Source organism: Cavia porcellus, unplaced genomic scaffold (assembly GCF_034190915.1).
Source record: "Cavia porcellus strain 051 isolate PalLab524CR breed Dunkin Hartley unplaced genomic scaffold, mCavPor4.1 scaffold_1, whole genome shotgun sequence".
NCBI lineage: Eukaryota > Metazoa > Chordata > Mammalia > Rodentia > Caviidae > Cavia > Cavia porcellus.
Genome location: NW_026947484.1, coordinates 237,034,758 through 237,056,430, shown reverse-complemented (window position 1 = coordinate 237,056,430; position 21,673 = coordinate 237,034,758). Strand labels below are relative to the sequence as shown.

General features: G+C 55.4%; 1 protein-coding gene across 2 annotated transcripts in view; it reads left to right on the top strand.

The window, feature by feature from the left end:
- Nucleotides 1–21,673, top strand: part of Klhl29 (kelch like family member 29) — a 260,001-nt gene that overhangs the window by 199,702 nt on the left and 38,626 nt on the right. For both annotated transcript variants that reach the window (XM_063231845.1, XM_013155913.3), the window contains 2 exons: nucleotides 4,169–4,310; nucleotides 5,966–6,478. In XM_063231845.1, the coding sequence (XP_063087915.1) occupies nucleotides 4,169–4,310; nucleotides 5,966–6,478 (655 nt within the window). The remainder of the gene's footprint in view (nucleotides 1–4,168; nucleotides 4,311–5,965; nucleotides 6,479–21,673) is intronic.

Sequence of the window (21,673 nt, the reverse complement as noted above, 5' to 3'; positions counted from 1 at the left end):
GCCCTGGAGCCAGGCTTGTCAGGAGTGCTCAGACGGAAAATGCACAAGCTGTTGCAGGGTATTTTGGTGGCACCTCAGTCCCTGTCCCTCTGTCGTCCTGAATCTTGCCCAGATGTTATGCCCAAAGCCAGCCCTTCTGGAAGCTTCCACTGACCTGCAGGTTCCACCGGTTCACCCTCCTCTGCCTCCAAGGGAGAACAGTGGAAGACACCGTGTGGGTTCACCAAGCTGTTCCCATCTGCCCGCCTCACAGAGGCAGGAATCACCCTGGCACCTCGCACTGCTGCCCCCACACCTAGGCACGTTGGAGCCCATGAGCTCTTGAGCGGGTGGTAGACTGGCTCACTAGGCCTCCCAGCAGCTCCCAGGACGGTGCTGCCTCCACAGTCTGGAAACCTCACCTCCCTAAGGAGGGGAACGGGGCTCTTCCAGGGCCCTGCACAGTGACAGTGACCTTTACTCGGTCCGAAGTGCACTCCCTCCATGTGTGCATTCGTTCATTCGCTGAACAAGCAGCAGTGCTGCAGCCAGTGTTGGCCGATGCTGAGGCTCAGACAGCCTGCATTCCCTGGGCACCTACTGGGCCAGGCCCAGTGCTGGGGCCTGCCTCCCTGGGGCTCACCCCCAGGAGAAGGCCAGGGGCAGGCCCGGGGGTGCACCGCCTGGTGAACTCAGAGCTCTGCAGCAGTTCAAGTGTTTCTGAGTGTGTCTGCCAGTCGTCACCCTCTCTGTCTCCCTGGGCCAGGCATCTGTGCAGTCTGGGAGCAGCTCTCTGGTCCACACGGAACTGGTAGAGGCAGCCCAGCGAGGCTGCCCAGGGTGGTGGGCAAGGCCAGCAGGCACCTTCAGCCTGTGCTGCAGCTTCACAGAGAGCTTCGGCCACAGGGGACCAGTGTCTTTAGTGTTCTTCCGTCACAGAAGGAAGCAGGACGCTGTCAGCCACATAAAAATGTGACCTTTGAAAATTTACAAGAGCTTGGGTTTAAAAAGCTGCTGCGTTAATGATGCATCCCATTAGCATCTCATTAAAGAGGAGGCAGGAGAAGCCTGCTCGGGTCCAGTGATGGGCAGATAGGGCCACTCTGCGGCTGGGCAGTGGAGGCTGTCTTGGTCTGCCTCTCTCTGCCAAGTGCCATCTTGTCACTAGTGCAGAATCCATGGAAATACTGGAGAAAGGCCGAGAGCCTGGTCTCTCACGTGTCACAGATGATGGCCGGGGGAGGAGGCAAGGGGCGGCTTAGTTCTGCCTTTCTCCGCCGGCCAGGGCTGTTTCTCTGGTTGGTTTGTGTGACTGTCGGTAGGCAGCTTGGTTGAGGGCACTCGGACTGGGGCCAGGGTACTGGACTGCCTGTGAGGAGTCCCGGAACTGGGAGGATCCTGAATGGTGGTGGCTGGGGCTGGCTCAGAGCTGGAGCCTGCGGCCATTCATGATCCTGGAACTCTCCAGCACCTGAGGCCTGGAGCCCTTGGCGGGGGAAAGGACCTTAATCAAGTCACCCACTGCACAGATCACCTGGAGCCTCAGACCTTGGCAAAGGCCACGTTACACACAGCATTTTTCTAGAGGGCACGGAAGAAGGAATGTTCATTATTTTAACAAATGAAATTTTTGAACTGTAAGTTGCTTGCAGCTTCCAATGTTGCAAGCACCGAGTAGATATAAGCCTTATTTATCTTACCTAAACAAACAACAAAAAAGACTGTTTCCCTTCTCCTCGCAGAACTGCTCTTTAGTACTCGAGCAAGCACCCGTAATATTCATGAAAGACACGGGCAGACAGCAGGCCTGGGGCAGCCCCCCAGTCTCTCTGCACTCCCCCGCCCCACATCTGCCGGGGCACACCCCAGGCTCCACCACTGCACAGGGCTGCACCGAACTTGTGCACCCGAAGTCTTGGTCCAGGGAACAGTGTTTGAGTGCAGGGCTGGACCTTGGTACCCCATGTGTCCACTGCAGTATGGACTCAAGCCCAGTACTTGCTTGACCAAAGAACAAACGGAGGCCCGGGTGAGCAAGTTAGCCAGTTTCAGAACCAAGGACTTGAGCTACGTGTGCCACAGAAGTCTGTGATTTTTCAAGTGCAGAAACTTTCCTAATTTTAGAACACAGAACCTGGTGACCCAGCCTCAAGAAGGAGACAGACTCCACCCACCTTTCCTGGCAGCAATGGCCCTTCCTGGGCAAGAGGCCAGAACCCTTCACTCTCCTGCCAAGGTGCCATGCTGAGCCAGCAAGGCAGAAATAAATGGTGGGAGTGGGAGGACTCTGAAAACCTGGGCTGCCTTCCGCCTGGGAGGCTGGGGGGATCCAGGCGGCAGAGTGGGGCTGCAGTGCCCCCTTCTGGCAGGAGGACTTTCCAAATTGCCCCTAACAGGGGCCAGGGCAGGACACAGCCCAGGGTCCTTGGTCCTCTGATTCCCAGGGAAGCAAGCTCTGCCTCCCAGATCTGGAAAGACAGAAAGGGTTGCGGAAGGGGTAAACAGCTTCTTCTTTAGGCCAGGCACATGCTGAAAGCTGTGTATTTGGAGAATGCCAGAGACACCTCACTGTCTTTCCCTAAACCTATTAGCGAGCCTGGTTAAATTTCCAGCCACCCCCTGTCCCATCTGCCCACCAGACAGAAATGGGGTCAGGGCTCCATGAAGGACGCTGTGGGTGGGGTAGTTCTTCCTCTGCTCCCAGAGGCAGAGCATCTCACATGCAGGCTGGAGAGAAAGTGCAGCCTAAGACCGTAGGCTCCACCCAACCCCCCCACCCCCCCAACCCCCCACCCCTGCTCCTCCTGCTGGCCTGGTGCTGGAGCTGCAAGCTGCCCGCCTTGGGCAGCAAAGCCCCAGAAGTGCTGCCCAGCCTGCTCATCCACACCTCCTTCTCCCAGGCTGGCCTAGGACCCAGGACAGTGACTTTGGTCCGGACAGGCAGGAGCTGTACCTCCTCTAGCTGTGCACTGGGCCAGGTGCTGATAGCGGTCACCATGAGGACGGTGGCCCTTACCTGAGGCTTCTCTGCCATCCCCGGTGGGCAGCCGTTTCTGCCCCTATCCTCCTTGCCTGGGTCAGCTCCTGGGAGCTGCGGCCACACTTCCTAGAGATGCTCCCCTGAGGCCCACACCTCCTCGGACCCCAGGTGTCCCACCCCATCTCTCCAGCATGTGTTCAGGAGGTTTTGTCTTGTTGGCTTATTGTAAAGATGGTGTAGCAGAAAATTTAATAACTACAGAAAAGTGGAGACAGAGCATTGAAGCCACCCAAGGATAGCAACCCTGCTAACATTTGGTAACTTCCTTCCTGTCCATATTATTTGCCACTGAGAAGTTTAGCTAGGAGGGCTCCTGTGTTCTTTTGTGGCTTTCCACACTGACCTTGCAGCAGGAGTGTTTTGCCATCTTGTGAGGAATTTCTAGTAAAGAGATGCTTAGTGACCGCATAATAGTTCACCACAAGGCTGTAACTCGGTGAGGCTGGCACTGGCCCGATGTTTGTGTTCACCCTGGGCTCACGTTCCTGTTACTCTGCAGATCTAAATGAAAGTGCGAGCTCTGGGATCTGGGAGCAGCCCAAGGTCCCACCCGCCTGGGAACAGAGTCTGAGCTGTCCACCCTGCGGTCCTCAGCTCCCCGCTCCTCTGTGAGGGATTCAGACCTCAGCACCCGGGGTGGGGGCAGGAAGGGGAGCATGCAGCCCCCCTCACTGACACCTCAGGGTACCCAGAACCTTGCAGAGTGAGCGTTTTGCCATCCCTTTAGGAATTTCAGTAAAAAGCTTGTATCAATGGGCTGGGCTGGGTACACAGTTAGCGCTCAGCACATGCCCTGTATATATGGGTAACATCTGCGTTTTGGTGGTTTATTGATGATCTGAGGACCAGGACTTCATGTGTCACAGAATACAGAGCACTCTTGGCCAAGATGGCTCAGGCGGTGTGGAAACTTCAGGGTGCCAGGGGGAGGGACACTGGCTGGGGTTCCTGTGGGCAGGAGCTCTGCAGAGTCCACAGCTGCTGCTGCCTGCCTAGGTCCCCTGCAGTTCCCTGAGCAGCTTGGGCTCTGCCTCTGACCCTGAGTCCAGTGGACAGAGCTTGGGCCTCGAGGGTACTGTTGGAGAAGACATATCCCAGGGCAGCGTCCAAGGCCAGGCTGTGCTCACCATCCCTGTCCATTTCTTGCAGGCTCCCGGCATCTCCAAATCAGACAATCAGTCCCAGGGGCTGGCGACCAGCATCCGGTGGGGGCAGACACCCATCAATCAGTCCACACCCTGGGACACTGATGAGCCGCCCTCTAAGCAGATGAGGGAGAGCGACAATCCAGGTGGGTGCTTCAGCCGCAAGCAGAGACACCTCGCTCTGGGTGCCAGGCCCTCTGCAGCTGAAGCCCAGATCTCAGGCTTGGGGTGGGGGTGGGGTGGGGCAGGGGGCCCTGGCGTCATTCCCCGTGTGGTAGCTGTGTCTCTATTTCTGTTTCTGCTTCTCTACAAAGTACTGGAGAGTGAGAGTATGAAAATGACATGATAGGAATGACTTTGAATCAGCTCCATGCTGTTTTAATAATCATTCCCAAACACCCATATTGTACTCCGATTCATAACAACTTCTGCAAGCCACAGCATCCGGGGAAGCCTGCCTGATCCAGGGTTACATGGGAACAGGGCTGCACCACCCCAGAGCCAGGGTGAACCCCATCTCCTACAGCATCCCAGTCCTCAGACCAGTACGGATGCCCTCCTCTTCACCTGCCCAAGGCCCCCGTGCCTCCTCCTCCAGAGTATGCAGTGTCTCCAATACCTGGAGACACTTTCACCCCCTCCAAGCCTCCTGCAGGAGGAGTGCCTCCAGCCCGTTGGTCTGGTCCCAGAGCCTGTGAAGTCCAGATCCTTTGCCTCCTGGGTCTTTGCTCCACTCCCCAAACCCTTTGAAGTACGAGGCTACAATGCAGCCTGACAGGTGGTCTGACCAGCACCTCTGTCCCCCAGTGCCTCTGCTCTGACCACTGCACTTAGGCTGCAGACCACACTCTGTCTCCGCAGAACATCAAGGCCGTCCTGCAGAGGGCCCTGTCCACCTGGCCAGGGCAGACAGATCTGGGCACAGCACTCTCCCCACGCATCTCCAGGGTCTCCTGTGTCCATTGCTGCCCCATTCCCAACCCTCCTGACACTGTGTCCCTGCAGACCTGGGCATGGCAGTGTCCATGTCATACCTCAAATGATGACCAGGACCTGCTGCACAGGAGAGAGGCCTCTTTTTAGGCCCCCAGTCCCCTCTGGACACCCCTTTGTCACAAATGGATCACCTGGATGCCACTGTATCTCTGTGGTCACCCCACAGGTGTCCAGAGCCTCACTGGCTGGCTCTGACTTTGAGGCACTTTTCCAGGCTAGTGCTGGGAAGAGCAGAGCTGCAGAGGCTCGCCCTGGCCTTGAGACGTGGGGCAGCTCCCCTTCACAACTCACTTGAGAGTCCTGCCCGCGTGCCTTCACCAGTGTTTGTCGTCAGGGGCTGGGGATCTAGCTCAGCGGCATAAGCACCAGCCTTGCAAGCAGGCAGTCGTGAGTTCGATCCCCGGTACCGATAAAAAGGAAAAAGACAAAAAAAAAAAAAAAAAAAAATCACCAGTGTTTGTCGGTTCCCGGTTTTTGCCAACCTCTCCATTATCAAATCGTAACTTCCCTACATGTCGGTGACATGCCTTCCCAGCCTGGAATATGGGCGTGAACTCAGGTCCTCTTTCTGCTCTGCTGCTCCTCATCTCTTTTAGAAGATTTGCTCCCTTCTAAGCCCCACAGGTGGGTATTCAAACCCCCTTAAAGCGTTAGGCCAGGTGCTGTAATGACAGATTCTTAAACTTTGCGTCCCTGGACAGAGTCCCTACAGCTGACTGTAGGGCCCAGCCCAGGGCTTGCGGGAGTCGGTGTTTGTTGAATGAATATGTCACAGCAGATAACATTTCTTCCGTTTCCGTTGCAGGCACAGGACCATGGGTGACCACGGTGGCCGCGGGGAGCCAGCCTGCCCTGATTGCACACTCCTATGGAGTGGCCCAGCCTCCCACCTTCAGCTCAGCTGTGAACGTCCAGGCCCCAGTCATTGGGGTGACTCCCTCACTGCCTCCCCACGTGGGGCCCCGGATCCCGCTGATGCCGGGCCACTACTCGCTCCCGCAGCCGCCCTCCCAGCCGCTGAGCAGCGTGATGGTGAACGTGCCTGCCCAGGCGCTGTACGCCAGCCCTCAGCCCCTGGCTGTGTCCTCACTGCCCGGGGTGGGGCAGGTGGCCCGCCCGGGACCCACCGCTGTGGGCAACGGCCACATGGCAGGGCCCTTGCTGCCTCCGCCGCCACCAGCGCAGCCGTCAGCCACCCTCCCCAACAGCGGCCCTGCCACCAATGGGCCCCCCACAACCGACTCAGCCCACGGCCTGCAGCTGCTGCGCACCATCGGTGTGGGGAAGTATGAATTCACCGACCCGGGGCACCCCAAAGGTAAGGCCTGCGTCTGCACACCTCGCTGTGTGCCTGCCTCTGCGTCTCCCCACTGGCCACTCCTGCAGAGCAAGGACCGAGCGGGAGGGTGCTTTGTGGTGGCTCCTTCCCTGGCCTCATCCAGCCTGGAGGCTGCAGTGGGGCCTCCCCGGCCCGGGAGAGACCAGCCTCAGACAGGCGAGGCCAGGCAGGGCAGGGGTGAGGGCGGAGAGGGGACATTGCATGGGCAAGGAGAGACGCGAGGAGGAGGAAGGAAGGGAGAGCCCAGAGCCCAGTCGCACTCTGTGTGGACCTCCAGCCAGGCCAACGTGTTCTTGCCACCCTGGGAGCTCCCTGGGAACAGTGGTGGGGGGCTGTCTCCACTTTTGGCCCCTGAGGACATTCAACACCAACCATCCATGGCCCTGCATGGGAACACCCCTCTACAGAATGGGCTGAGTGGCACCTGAGGATTATTAGGCCCAGGAGCATCCCCAGACCATGTGAGCACTGGATTTTGGTTTTGAGGACCTGAGGTGGTTCTGTCAGACCCAAGTTAGTGCAGCTCCCCTGGCCTTCAGCAAACCTGCATTCCTCAGGCCCGAGAAGTTTCCTCCCAGGTTGCCCCAAGCTGGATCTTCAGGGACAGACACTCTGGAAGGGACGTGGTGCTCCACACAAGCCCAGTGCCAGGATCAGGGCAGAGGACACCAGGAGTAGGCCTCACTCTTGACACCTGTCTGAGTTGGGATGGCCAGGGACCAGCCTGAGGCTCCCTTAATACCAGGGACAGACATGTCAGGGCACAGGGTGGGCTACTGGGCCTCCAGCAGATGCAAGCCACCCCAGGCAGAGGGAGCCAGGAGTGTCCACAGTGGGCAGCCTGCCCTGCCGGGGTGCCTGGACCTCCTTGAAGGTCCAGTAGATGGTGCTAGGCAGTGCATGTGTCTAGGCCGGGCTTCTCGATCCCTCACTGCGATCCCTGAGGGGCCATCTCAGGGACCCTGACCGGTAGCAGAGTGATGATTCCAACTAGCCACACCCTTCCCACCCGATCTCTGAACTGGAGCGGGTGTCCTCACCGTCCGAGCCACTCTGGGGTCTGGTCAAGCATCTCATCCACAGAGCCCACATCTACATCTCTGCTGAGTTTCGCTCCAATCTGGTGGAGCCCAGTTGGCTTTGTTTCAGAAATGAACACTAGTTTTAGGTGACAACATTGTAGAAAATGATACCTAAATGCTGGTAAACGCTTGCTTTAAAAACATCATTTAATAGACTAAAAAAAAAAAAATATATATATATATATATGGGTTGTATTATTTTGATTAAGTTCCTTTCCCTTTAAAAAGTAAACCACCCCCTCCAAAAAAAACCCACAACATACCTCTGTTCATGAGCCACCAACTCTGTCACCCTGGGCCATGGGCATCCCAGCTGTCCCCCAGGCTCTGCCAAACCACCAGGCACGGGGTGCTGCCCTCTTCCCATGGTGACGGCATTCTGGAGTCCGTTTAGGAAGAGTTGTTCTGTGTAGGAGTGAATGAGTCCCATGCACGGCAGTCCCTGCTTTGGGGCTGGGCTCAGGGCTGGGATCCACCTCACCAGAGCGGCCCTGAGCCCACACAGGGCGGAGCAGACACAGGTGGCAGGCCCTGGGTGGTCAGAGCTGCTCGGGGCGGACAACCGTGAAGGCCAGGAGGTGTGGCCGTCCTCTGTGGTCTCCAGCCTTCGGCAGGACAGCAGAAGGAAGCGGGGCTTGACATGATTGGCTTTGCCTGGCCCTCCAGGCTGGGCCATGTCCGAATGGGGACCGGGAGGAAGAGGGTGGAGAGAGCACCCCGAGCCCCACAGCCCGGGAGCCTGTGCGCGAGGTCCCCCGCCCAGCCAGGGACCACAGGTGACCCGGGCATCTCGTTCATCTCCGTAGGTGCCAACAAACTGGTGACTCCCCCGAAATTACACTTACCTCAGTTCTCTGGTCACGGCCCTCATCTGCGGATGGGGTTTGTACTCTTCCACTTTCGGGAAGAAAGACAAGGAAGCATGCAAAATGCAAGCCTGGATTTTTTTTTTAAATAATTTCTTTCATTTCTAATCTTAAAAGCCTTTATTGCTGGAACTATAATTTGTCTGTCAGATCTAATGTCAAACAACTGCTTTTTTTTTTTTAAATAAGAAACCCGAATTTTGAAACCAAATCTTTGAAACTTGCCACGGGAGAGTCATAATCCTGACAGGATCACGTGGGCTTGGATTTGGGTCACTTTTAATTTTGCCCCTAGGGATTTTACATCTCTGAGACCCAACTGATTTCACACTCCTAAATGACAGACAGCTGGGTCCAGGCAGGAACAGGAGGCGCTGCGTGATGGCATCAACACAAGTCAGAACTCCACTTTTAAAAAAAAGAAAGGAAGAATTTTCCTTTTCTCCTGTTCTCCGTTTGAAACCTTGCCCAGCATTATAATAAGATCCACCGCAGAACGCCTCGCGATCTAGCTCATTACAGCCCCGAGATTTTGCCGACTATTTGACGTGACAGCCTGCCCTCTCGCGGGGTTGAATAATTATGGAGAGATCCCCCTTCACGAGGAACAGGTTGTGCCAGCTAGAGGGATGGGCCACTGGTATTTTTAGACTTCATTAGTGCTCTGATTTAAAATTTCACATTTTGTTTCTTGTAATTATCTTCCAATCGACTGAACAAAAATTTCAGTCGGAGCTCTATTAGTCTGCCTTCCCAAAAAGGGCACTGGGACTTTAATTTAAAACTTAACCAATTGAAAAATAAAGGTGGTGTGCAAAATGCTTTTTTGATTTGCAATAGGTCAAGCGGTTGTCTCTCATCTGTGACTAGAGAAGCCGGCTTGCATGCAGGTCACATTAATGAACGTTATTTAAATGCATTGAGGATGTATAGATTTTCTTAAGAAACTTACAAGATAAATCTTTCTCAAAGAACAATTTGGGGGTGGGAACAAGCTGTGGGATTTTTTTTTTAGACTATATATCGAAAGTTAATTAAAAATAGATTTCGTGTGTGCAAAGCGATAAGGGAGGAAAACAGAATTAGTTCCGTTTGAATCTCTTATGAAACACCTGAGATGTTTGTCCTGTGGGTTGGGACTCTCCGTGACTCCTTGGAAAGCCGAGCGGTGAACCTCAGAACTTCAGGAGTCGGAGCGGTCTGACATCACTGCCCCTGTGGTGCCCGGAGCCAGCTGCAACCCCGGGCACTCAGAGGGGAACTACAGGTCTGAGGAGGTGGTGATTTCTGCCCACGGTGTAACTCCAGGAAGGACCATGCACAGCACTTAGAGCAGCTAAGCGAGTGGCCTGAGGAAAGGCTGTGTGTCCTGCACATTTGGAGCGGGAGGAGCTGGGCTGCCCCTGCTCTGGCTGCTGTCTTGGCCAAGAAGTCAAGTGCAAGTTGACCTGAGTGGAGGTCTCTCCTGATTTAGATTCTTATAAGCCTGGGTAAGGGGCCATGAGACTCCATCTACAGGGATCAGCCTCCCTGCCTTGGGGTAAGGAGAGGCCAGGTAGAGTGGGGCATTCATCTCCTTCTGGTTCCATTCCTGTCCCTGGACCTCTGTGCCTCCCCGAGGCCACGTGGTCAGCTACCCCTGACCACACAAATGCAAAGACAGAACCCTGTAGAGATGCTCTGAGGCTCAGGGAGTAGCTGTGTGGCTAGGGTGTGTCTCCTGACTCTCTGAGCCCCCTTTCTCATCTTTAAATAAGGGGGACACTCCCACCCTGCTAGGGCCTACTGCAGGACTGAATGAGTTTGTGTGCATGACCAAGCATCGCACTGTGCCTGCTTATTGCCCACACTCTTGCTGCAACTGATCCAGGGGCCGGAGAGCTCACAGGAAGAGCAACTAGGTCAGGGGTGGAAAGCTAGGCCCCTCCTCAGTGCAGCAATCACAGGCAGCCACAGTCAAGCCAGAACCTATAATGTTTCAGGCAGGCAGATGGAGACCGCTCTCCCCAAGCACAGAGCCCAGTGCAGATCTCAGCCCTCCTTGCCCCGCACTCTGACACGTCCAGGACTCACTGGTCTTTGCAACCTCAGTAAATACCCTGGAAGAAGCTAAAATGCATGGTAAAGCCATTTACCTGCACACAGTGAGGCTAAAGGCACAAAATGTTCTCCAGACTACAATCACCCTCCCACAGACCTACGGTTTTGGAGAGCGCATCCTGGAAAGGACACTACCACAAGTCCACCCTAAGGCACATGCAAGGCCACTAGCCAGCCTCTCCTGACCCTTTGATGGGGCCCCCTGCAGCTCTGGCTCCATGCCACAGCCAGGGCCATCTTCAAAATACAGACCTGGTCCTGCTATGCAGTCAGATGTCTCCATCGGCCCCCAGTGCTCCATCCCTAGCGCTGGCCCTTGATGAGCTGCTTCTGCCCCAGCTCTCACCTGCCCCCAGCTCCCTCTTCTGCTGTCTGGAGCACAGGTGAGCTGCCGAGAGGCCACACCAGCTATAATCCTTTCCACTGCACCCGTGCTCTGTACCTGGAAGAGTGGCCCCTAGGGGACAATTTGCCTGTTCCCATTCCCTCCCGACTAGCTGAGAGCTCTTGGGGCTAGAAGGACTCCATTCAGGTCCCGCTTGGCCCAATAGCCAGCCAAGTGCCCAGCACTAAGAAATGCACAAGGAGAGTGTAAGGAGGAAGGTAAGAATCAGCAGCGAGACCCTGTGACTCTTCCCCATGTACGGTGGAAGTGGTCAGCAGCTGAGGGCCACAGGCATCTGGGGACCCACATGTGCAAAGCGTCCGTGTGAGGCTTCATCCTGCAGCCCCCACATCTCCAGGCACAGAAGTCCATGCCTGGGGAGACCTCCTCCTCTCCCCAGGCACCGCCAGCGCCCACAACACCCACAACACCCACCCCTGAGCATACAGACCCCGCACGCAGTTCTGTCTCCATTTCCTCATCTACAAAAGGGGATTAAGAACAAATCGGCTTCTTCCAGCCATTGTGTGGACTGAGTTATTTTGTCCTACAGCCCTTAGAATGCTGTGTAATAATCACCTCCAAAGTGCTTGCCGTTATTACTCCAGTCCCAAGGCCATCTTTCAGCGACAGTGACCTTTTAGGGGCCCAAGTTAATGTGACAAATCAAAAAGCAGTTTTCTGTCCAGTCTTGGGAGAGTGTCATCATGGTGTCTGAAACCCCTAGCTCCCCGAGACCCCTCTGAACAGCTGAAAACTGCTCTCTCCCACTGTAACATTTCAGTCCTTCCTCATCACCATAACAACCAGAAGGAACCAGCCTGTTGCTGGCACCTTCCCCCTAATCCCAAGGCAGTCCATCCTGGGAGAGATCCTCCCGTCTACCTGGGGTGCTGTCAGCATGCCGTGACCTTCGGCTTGATTCCAGGGAGCCATGGATACAGGGATGGATCCTCCTCCTCCTCCAGGGCCATGTTGAGATGGCACTGGAATTCCCTGGTCCAACAGACCAACCAACCCAGGCAGGGTGACTTGCTTAGGGAATGCACGTGGTGGCCCCGATTCTTCATGAGGCTCCTCGGGGAGCATTCGAATGCCACCACCCACTAACCCAACGAAAGCATACTGGAACCTGGTGTCTCCAAGTAGTTACCAGGTTACCTCTGTAACCTGGAGATGGCGGTGCCCTCCTTACAGACCTGCTTCAGGAATTAGGGAACGTAGGTGAAGTCCTAACCATGCCTAGCACGTAGCAAGCTTATGATGATGTCACTGGTCCTTACTACTGCCACTGTAAGCCCTAAAGAACCTTGAGGCAGAGATGTGGTCAGCAGCAGGGCCTCTGCTGCTTTGGGATCTGGAGCCCAGCCCATCGTCACCCTGATCATCTCCTTCTGATCCACATGCCCCACCCACGTACCCGCTCCCAGAGGGCACGTGCATGTCTGAGCCCGAGATCTGCAGCTCTTCTCTACACCCACTAGGCATTCCCTCCTTGCCTGGCCACTATCTGCCCCTGCCCTGCCCAGGAAGGCCCTCCTCCCCTTCCCAGAGCTCTTTCCTCAGGGGCTTTGTTCCTCATTAATTGGAGACTTGTCCAGGGCTTAACGGTTTGGTTAACAGATCATTTGACTATGAGTGAGCTCGGCACACATTAAGATGCAGTAAAGGCAGCCAGACCACCCAGAGACAGTCACCCTGGAGCAGGGAAACCTGGCCACCCCCAGCTGCTCAGCAGGGTGCAGGCACGGGAGGACCCCTGGGCCCTCTCCTTGTACTGCCCGGGGAGAAGACAGGCCTGTGCTGAATATTCCTGCAGGTTACAAATCTTGCTCTGGCCCGTCTGCCAGACGAGGCCAGAGGAGTCCCAGTGCTGGCGGGTCTCAGGGCAGGAGCGGCAGGCCCAGCAGACCCCAGCAGGGCAGTAAGCTAGGTTGTTGGTCAAGGGACAGTCTGTCATGTCACCTCCACTGCTGCATCACCAAGTAGTAACATTTGTCACCTGAGGGTGACACCTACTGTGTGGGGAACCCACTCCTTGCTTCTCCCATGAGCCAGACAATAGGCAACACGGCAGCCTTGGACCCTACACAGATCCAGCTTCTACCCGGTGGGTGGCACGGTGGTGATGCCTGGCACTCCAGACCCTGTGCCAGGCCCTGGGAGTCCAGGATGTGCTCACACAGGGAGGTGGGGAGGTGCCAGCAGTAAGGATGGCAGAGGCCAGGGAGAATCAAGGCCAGCACGGCCAGGCCCTTCACCACAGCTGGGATGTCTGCAGGAGCAAAGGGAAGCCGCACGGCTCTTTCTAAGGGAAGAAAGTTGAGAGAGAAGTGCCAGCCACAGAGCTGTGCATCCACCTAGCATGGCCACGTGCGCACACATGCATCTCAGATGGTCCTCAGGGCCCGGCCTGATTTGAGATGAGATCACATAGCACTGGAAGCTTGTGAACCCCAGAAGTCCATTTCTCTGAGGGCTGGGCACACAAAGCCTGGAAGCCTGCTTGGGCCACTCTGCTCATCGGTGAGTGGTGGGTAATGGTGCTGGGCAAAATCCCACCCACCTCTGGGGCACCCTGGTCTCGTGTGGCAAAATCCGCTTGGCCATCCGCAGCTTTGACCAGGGTAGAAGACACACGGTGGCCATTGACCTCTGATGGGGAAATCAGGGACACATTCAACATCCAGAAATTCTTTGTACACGCTTTCTCCCTCCTAGTGTGACTGTAGTTTAATGCTGGGTTTCCTGTTGCCGGACCACTGTCCAAACAGCCAGAACTGCCAGCATTGCTAGGACAGGGTGTCAAGTCAGGTTAGCCTTAGGGTTCTGAGTGCAGGACTGCTGGGCACAGCTGTAGTATGTCTGCTGCGTGCCCAGACGATGGGGAGGTGGGGGGCACAGGGTACCCCAAATCATGAAGCCAAGAAAACAGCACAAAACTGATTTAGTAAGAAATGCTTCGTGGGAATTGTATTTCATTCAGGAACATACTCACTCTTTTAAAAATGTAAAGAGTAAAAATAATCCACATAGTATTTTTAAGAATGCAAAAAAAAAAAAAAAGACTGTACACTCTTTGAAGAAAAACTGGCCAGCAGGTTGCCACTCAGTTGTCACCGCCTGTCTTCTCGTACCTGAGAAGGCCACTCATCTCCGTACATCACCGAGCAAATGCTCCAGCGGTCCGACGGGTGAGCAAGCTCAGCCCAGCGAACCCTCCCGTCTGCCCTCTGGCCTCTTCCTTGTTCTCCCCTTTCCGATGACCTTTCAGGTGTCACTGCCCAAAGCCTCAGACCCAAGCGACACACAAGGCAAGCACCTGGTTCCTTTTCCACCTTCCTCAGGGTCAGTGTCATCACCTCGTGCTGGTCCGCCAGGACAGCTGCCGTCCTCAGCCACTGCGGAGAGGGCAGCCTCAATGCAGCCAGGCACTTTCTCAGCTCCGGAGGCTGGAGGGCCAAGACCAAGCTGCAGGCGCCCATAATAGTGTGAGAGTCTGTCTCCCTGGCAAATGGAAAGAATGTCTCCTCACCACTGCACAACTGCCACGTTCTTACGTCGTGTGCTTTTTCACCTGTGGGTATTGCCAGTGGTCCAGTCTCTGAAATGTTTCACGAAGGCACTTTTACTGTTTTTACCATGGTTTACTACAAACCGCTCACGCTGCTCCCTGGTTCTGGAGCACTGATTCTAGTTCCCATTATTAGAATCATCCATATGCAGGGCTCATTTTTACTTCATAGAACCATCATGCTGAGAAAGGCTCTCAGAAGCCACCTAGTGAAGCAAGAATCTGCCCTCATTACTGGGGACCAGGCAGGAACCACCACCCGGCTCCTGCTCCCTGGGGCCACCCACAGCAAAAGTGGCACGTTTTAAATGACAGCCATCCAGCCTTTTGAAGACGGCAGCATTTCCTTTTCTACAGACCCAGCATCTCCAGCGACCTCAGCTGCTCCCGAGCAGAGCCCCCTTCTTCACGTGGGTGATCTCCCTGGTCATGTCTCTCTCCTTTTAAGTGCCTACTAAAGGGACACCAGGTCACAGGCTGGGTGCCCAAACAGAAGGGGCTGTCACCTCCTTGGTCCTGAGCACTGTGGATACTCCAGCTCTCCTCGCACGATCGTGGCTTATTGGTTGGAACACACATCTTCCACACGCGGGCACACACATGCACTCAAACACCCCCATAAGAAAAACCAATCTGTCTACCACTGGTTCCTTCGGGCTCCCCCCCCCCCTGTGTTCTCTCCGTTCCCTTTTATAGGGTCCTTCTCACTCTGTCCCGGTGCCTTGGCCAGTTTCTCCGTTCCATGGAGTTTTTCAGGCTGGTTCCTTTGGAAGCCTGGGAGTTAAGAGCATTCAGTCCAGCCGACCCCTCCCTAAGCCCCAGCCGTGATCTCTGAAGCCGTTCCCACCTCCCACTTGGTGGGTGAGAACAGACTCCCCAGCAACAGCCATCCTGCTCCCCTCCCCACTGCTTCCGCCCCTCCCCACCACAGGGAATGGCACTTAGCAGAGCTTTTCATTATATAGGTGGTGAAACTTAAGGTTCAGAGACACCACAAAAGTAGCACACTACCTGCCTGGGAAACCACCCCAATTCCCTGGGTGCCTTGTGTAATGACATCATCTGCTGCTAGGAATTCTCCTCCCCCAGATTGAGTGACACAGAGCAAAGCCCAGCGTGGCTGGGGTGAAACTGTCCCTCCCATCAGAGCAGCACACCTGGCCAGAAGCTCTGTCCTCGATGGCAGCAACACAAGGAATGAATGGAGGGGAGAACAGGGACAGCTCACCAAGGTAACCAGGGCCACACCAGACTTACAAAGGCAAGATCACAAATGGCTCCAGAGCCTGACTTAACTAGAGGGAGGAAACACTGCCCCAAAAAGAGAGGTGAAGATCAGGTGGGCAAATTCTAAATCTGGAACATAGGGACCCTCACCCCACCCAGGCTTGGGGGCTTCTCTGGAAATGTCTGCCAAGCGAAGTTCCCAGACCCAGTCCTGCCCGGTGGGTCTTTATAAGTGAGTGGCCAGCACACTTGTTCATTAGTCCAGAGTGCCTTCACCAGCCAGGCCCAGGATGCCCTGATCGTTGCTCAAACCCCAGCCAGAACTCACTACCCAGCACTCACCCCCTGCCGTATATCTATGTGAAAACACAGATTTTAGAAGTTCTGATTGATCCAGAAATAAGTCCTAAATTTTCAGTCTTTCTTCTACATGGAGATGTCCCCTCTGCCCCCACTGGATCTCTGTAGCACCAAAAGACATGAGGCCGATTCTGCAGGGAGTCTCAGGCAGCTCAGGAGCTGCTATTTTGGGGACACAGAGAAGTGGCATGGGTTTTTGGTCGGTGCCTTCTACTTTATAGTCATTGTATATTCGCGGCGTGTTTGTGTTTGTGCCCCTCACAGGGCAGCTGCACAGATGGAAATCCCACCAGGGCATATTTTGAAGCTTCCTGGTACAGTCTGTCTTGTCACTAACCATATTGGGCGTACTGGGTGTACTGGCTCCAAAGGGGCCACTTCATAGCTCCTAGAGTCATGTGCCTGGTATTTCTCAGTATGAATTGGTGATTCTTGGATTCTTTTCTCATCTGTATGCATTATGGGAGGGAAAAAGAGAGGAAGAGATGGATGGATGGATGGATGGATGGATGGATGGATGGATGGATGGAATTTCCAAAGTGAATCCACAAAGGGCACTGGGCCCTTTGAGAAAACTACAGACAGAAAACTGGCTACCACTGAGGGCACCAGAGCTTGGGACCCAGGCAATCCTAGGGATTCTTTCCTGCTGCTATATCTTCCATGCCTTTTTATTTAAAGTATTACCGATGCAATAAAGTTAATGGATCCTAAATCATCCTAAGAAGGAGCCAATTCCGTACAAAGATGATACATCTTTGAAGTTAATGAGGTCTATTAATTGAGCTTATGCCCTTTTAAATGAATGAAATTCACGATTTCTGCAAAACAGCCACACATCCATTTAGAAGTAGTTATTGACGCCTCATGTCTCTATCACCAATGGATAAGGAGCCACCAGTGAGAGCTACAGGAATTGGCTTCCTGCTGACATTCAGTGCAGGCTTCAGCTCCTGGGAAGCTCAACAGATGTCACGTCTAGACAACCATTCTCGTCCTCAAGAAAGTCCTCCAGTCAGTGCACGACAACCCGATGACAAGGTGCTCAGGGCACAAAGTGATACAGCTGAGTCCAGAACCTCTACCTCCACATGGGGACCTCAGGGTCAGCTGGGAGTGACACCAAAGAGCACATCCGGCCACGGGGACTTCAGGAATGGTCACTGCACAGAGGAGCTGGTGAGCGTCATCCCTGGGCTCAGGAAGGTGAGCTCCCCTGGGTTCCACGAAGTGGGGACCTGGAACTGAGCAGAGTCACAAAGTCTGTCTGCGGCCTCACTGGGACCCATCTAACCATGGCCCCTGGGCCCCCCGAATGTGCACCAAAGCTCTGCCCAATTTCTGTCTCCACATGCAGTTGCTTAAGAGCACAAAGTGGCACTTGTTGTGCCCACAGAACATCTGCTGGAGACAAACTTGTGTTCATTTCTAAAGACTGGCCGCGTTATAAAAAGAAAGGGACCATCTGTCCTTCTTCTGGCCTCCGGCACCTCCTGGAAGAGATTTCCCCACAAGAAGGCAGTAAGAAGTCAGCGTCAGCTTCAGGGAACTATTTCGGGGCTGGAAAAGAATGATGCCTTCCTGCCAGGAAGTGTGGCCTGGAGATGACGGCCAGCTTGGAGGAGGACACGCGATGGCAGACACTGACCTGGAGGAGGCCAGTGTCATCCCTCGAGGCTCCCCAGATGTTCCAGTGGTGCAGGAACCCTCGCACAGGTGACCCACTGGGAGCACTGTGGGATTCAAGGGAAGACAGGGGAAAGGCTGTGGGGTGTGACAGCCCCGTGAGCAGTGTCACAGGCAGGCTGCTGCTGCTCGGACTCCTCCATGTGTGTCACTCCAACCCGGCCTTCCTTATCTGCAAAGCCCCTGGGACAACTCTGTGTCTTGAGAGCCACCTGAGGCTGGATAATCTCCTCCCGGCGGCGGAGGGCTGAAGATGGCTCAGATTTGTCTACCCAAGCCTTCTGGCGCAAGATGCAGGAGTCACATGAAAGTCCCCGAGGTCCGGAGGTTAGCGTGGGTGGGATTCCAGAGGGGAGAATTTCCCAGGCTTCCTGGTCAGAATCTTTAGGCACCAAAACTTTCTAAGGGCTCTAAACTCACCGAAAGGGCTCAGCCTTCTTCTTCTTCACACTGGGGTTTTCTAGACAATAAACCCCTCCCGACAAGCAGGAACATTTCTGGTTTCTACCAGCATCTGTGCAGACTCCAGAAAGCCTCAGTCTGTGAACCCAGAGATTTGGGGTTTATTTTGCTTCACAGACAAACCTGCTTCTGTCCTGGGATAGAAACGGGAGGGTCGGAGAAGGAGGACAGAAGTGGGGTCCTCTGCAGACAGCCCCTATTCCCGCCTCCTGCTTGTTGCTGTCCATCAGCTCCTCCCAGACCCAGTGACCTGAAGGCAATGCTCCGACCTGCGGGGGGTGCCGAGCTTCCTTCCACACCCTGAAGTGAGCTGCATTCTGCCACCTGGACACGCGCGTCTAGATTCCGCGGACAAAGGCAGTTCCTGTTGTCGGTATTCAAGGCTCTCAGAATCCTAAAAGGTCACTCTCTCTTTATTCGTGCCTCTTTTCAGCTCTTTTTTGTTCTTATTGATTTCTTCAGGCACATAAGAAAACGCAGTAGGCAAGGCCACTTCTTCCATAGAAATAAAATATTCTGCAGTCAAACCACATACCATAAAGAAATAATTGCAGTCTGTATATATTGCTAATGGACATCTCAGCAATTCCCTGTCTCATAAGCTTTAAACACAGACATTAGTATAAATATGCAGAAATCCCCATTCGGGCAAATTACTCTGCATTTCTGAACGAAAGGAAGATTAACCATGTGGTGATATCTTTGAGGGAGCTCAGCAGAGCAGGAAAAATTCCCCAGCCCTCTCTGGGAGGGAGGCCGGGAGACTCCGGTGCTTGGTGAGCGCTGGAGGCCAAGAGCTCAGCCTCAAGAGGAAGGGCCTGGCATCCCTGGCTGGGTCACTGTCCCCTGAGAAGGCTGCGTGGTCACTCTGCGTCCTGCTTCCTGGGTCTCCCAGGCTCCTGCAGCTCTGGCAGAACAGAGAGGATGCGGAAGACACAGTCCTCAGCCGCATGGCTGCCTGATAAGCCCAAGGCATGGTCCACACCGCCACCACAGACGGCCTGGGGCAGCTCAGGGAGCCAGCTGTAAGGTGCCCCAAGTCCTCATACCTGGGCCACCTCTCCCCTCAGCTCCCCTCTACTTGTCCTCTTCCAGAGGTCCTCTGAGGTCTCCCCACCAGCCAGACAGACCTCTGCTCACTCCCATGTCCCCCACCACGGCCAACACAAGGGAGGGCGCTCCGCCCTTCTCTCCCAGGGCTGTTGTCAGAGCCTGACTGGAGCCTGTCTGTGGGGACCACGGGGCACCTGGGCCAGTCAGTCCTGGGGGCGCCATGGGAGGTGACCCACAAGCTGCCCGGGAGCACTGATGAGGACAGGCAGCCCGGCACTCCGTCTCCTGGTTGTTTCTCTGGAACCTCGGAAATGAATGCAGCGGGAGGGCGACCCTGCACTGACTGAGACACTGTAAGAGGGACTTGGCCTCTTGGGGCTGGAGCATGGCCTGACTCCACGGGGCTGGGCTGAGGGCTTGGGAGCAAGGATCTCCCTCGAAAGACTCAGAAGGTCCCCAGGTTCTGTGACAGCCACCTGTGAGGGGAATTCTGAGGCAGGAGCCTCGGTGGAAGAAGGAGCCTCCCCCCAGCTAACCGCACACCTGCACACCTGCTGTCTTCCTGCCAGCCAGCATCTGGATGGTCTGTCCCCCTGCCTGTCCCCCTGCCTGGCTGTGAATGACTTTAGAACACCTCCCGCCACTGGCCAATTCAGCAACCTCGTATGAAATGGAAAAAGGTACCCTTTCCTCAAGACCCTTGCCTGCCACCTCCCAGAAAATTGTCAGACTAACCACGGCAGCCCTTGGGGACGACAGAGATTATCTCCCTCCAAATGCTCTTCTAATCACTATGTGTATGGACCCATTTAATCCAGCAACTCTGAAATGGGCGCTACCGTGACCTCCCGCTGACGGATGCAGAAATAGTTGCTCCTATGTTTACCCAGCTGGGCAGGAACAGAGAAGGGGACAGACCCTCAGCAGTCCTTTACCTGAGTGCTGGGTCCTCGGCCCTGTACTCACTTTACATCCAGATCTGGCCACTGGGATGCCCAGCAAGCATTCTGTGTGGCAAGGAAGAGAGGTCCACTCTTCTACCCTGAATCTCTGCTTCCCTTCTGGAAAGCAAGCTGCTGGCCCCAGATCGGAGGAGACGCCCTCACATGTGCTGCCCTGCGCCATGCAGAGAGCCTGAAGGACCTCTGGCCTGTCCGCTCTTCTTCACCAGGGCCCTCAGCTCAGCCCTGCACCAGCCTCCCACCCTCAGGCAATATCCTCAGCCTGGAAGCCTCTCCTGGCTCCTCCTCGCCTCCTCCTGTCTCCCGTCTACTTTCCACGCTGCACACGCAGTCTTTCTAGTGTGACCAGAACTCCCCCTACTTAAACCGCGCCCCCAAGTGCTCACCATGCCTCTGCAGGGCACCACTGCCCCTGCTCTCCATGTCCCCACCCCACACCCGCCTGGGACCTGCACTGAGCCCATCCCTCCCCCTGAAAATCTACTCAGACCTCCCTGCTACATGGAACCCCTGAGCCAACTGCCAGCTCAGGGCTGCTGGGCTCCTCAGCCATCCTTTCCTCCCCAAACAGGGGCTCCTGGACAGGCCCCGACAGAGTCCGGCAGAGAACACACCTGACTGGGAGGGTGCTGAGATCACACTCGGTCTATGCAAGAGATCACCCTGCCCAACCCAGCTCACTCCTCCCCCACCAGGCACCTTGTCCCCTGTAGGAAGTCTGGTGTGGCCTCCTGAAGTTCCTCAGTTACCACCCAGATCCCCTGAAGCTGCCGAGAGGAACCCAGAACACCCTCATGAGGAACTAAAGAACACACCTAAGAGAAGGCCGAGGGCCAGAAGTCCAAGAAAACAGAATGTTATCTGCAACAGAGCTGGTTCTCATGTGCAGAAGAGGAGAAGGGCACAGGTACCCGCCCTGTAGCCCCAATACCTGAGACCCCAGTCCCCTGATAATCCAGCTCCTGCCTAGGCCTGCACAGGAGTGGGGGGTTGATCCAAGACTCCAGGGCAGCCTCCCCAGCCCTCTCAGGCAGGGAGAGAAAGAGAGAGAGAGACACCCCTGGGAACCTCCTGAGAGAGACTGCACCTGCTCCTGTATCTCAGCCTCCTCCACCTTGGCCGAAGGGCCAGGGGCTGCCCTGCTGGGCCCCAGGTACCGAGGGGACATGAGTTCAAATTCCCTCTCCCACAAGGTCGTTTATCTGGAAAGACAAACCCTTGCCCATGGAGGAGGAGGCACCCCCACTGACCCTCATCCCAGGAAGGAGCAAGCAAGGCTATTCGAGGAAGGGATGGGACATGAAGAGCTCTGGAAAGCCTCTGAGTGACCACCCAGCCCTCCCGAGCCGGCTGCATTGCACCTGCCCTCAACAAGGAGACACTCGACAGGTCCCCCGCTACCCTCCAGGACCCAGGC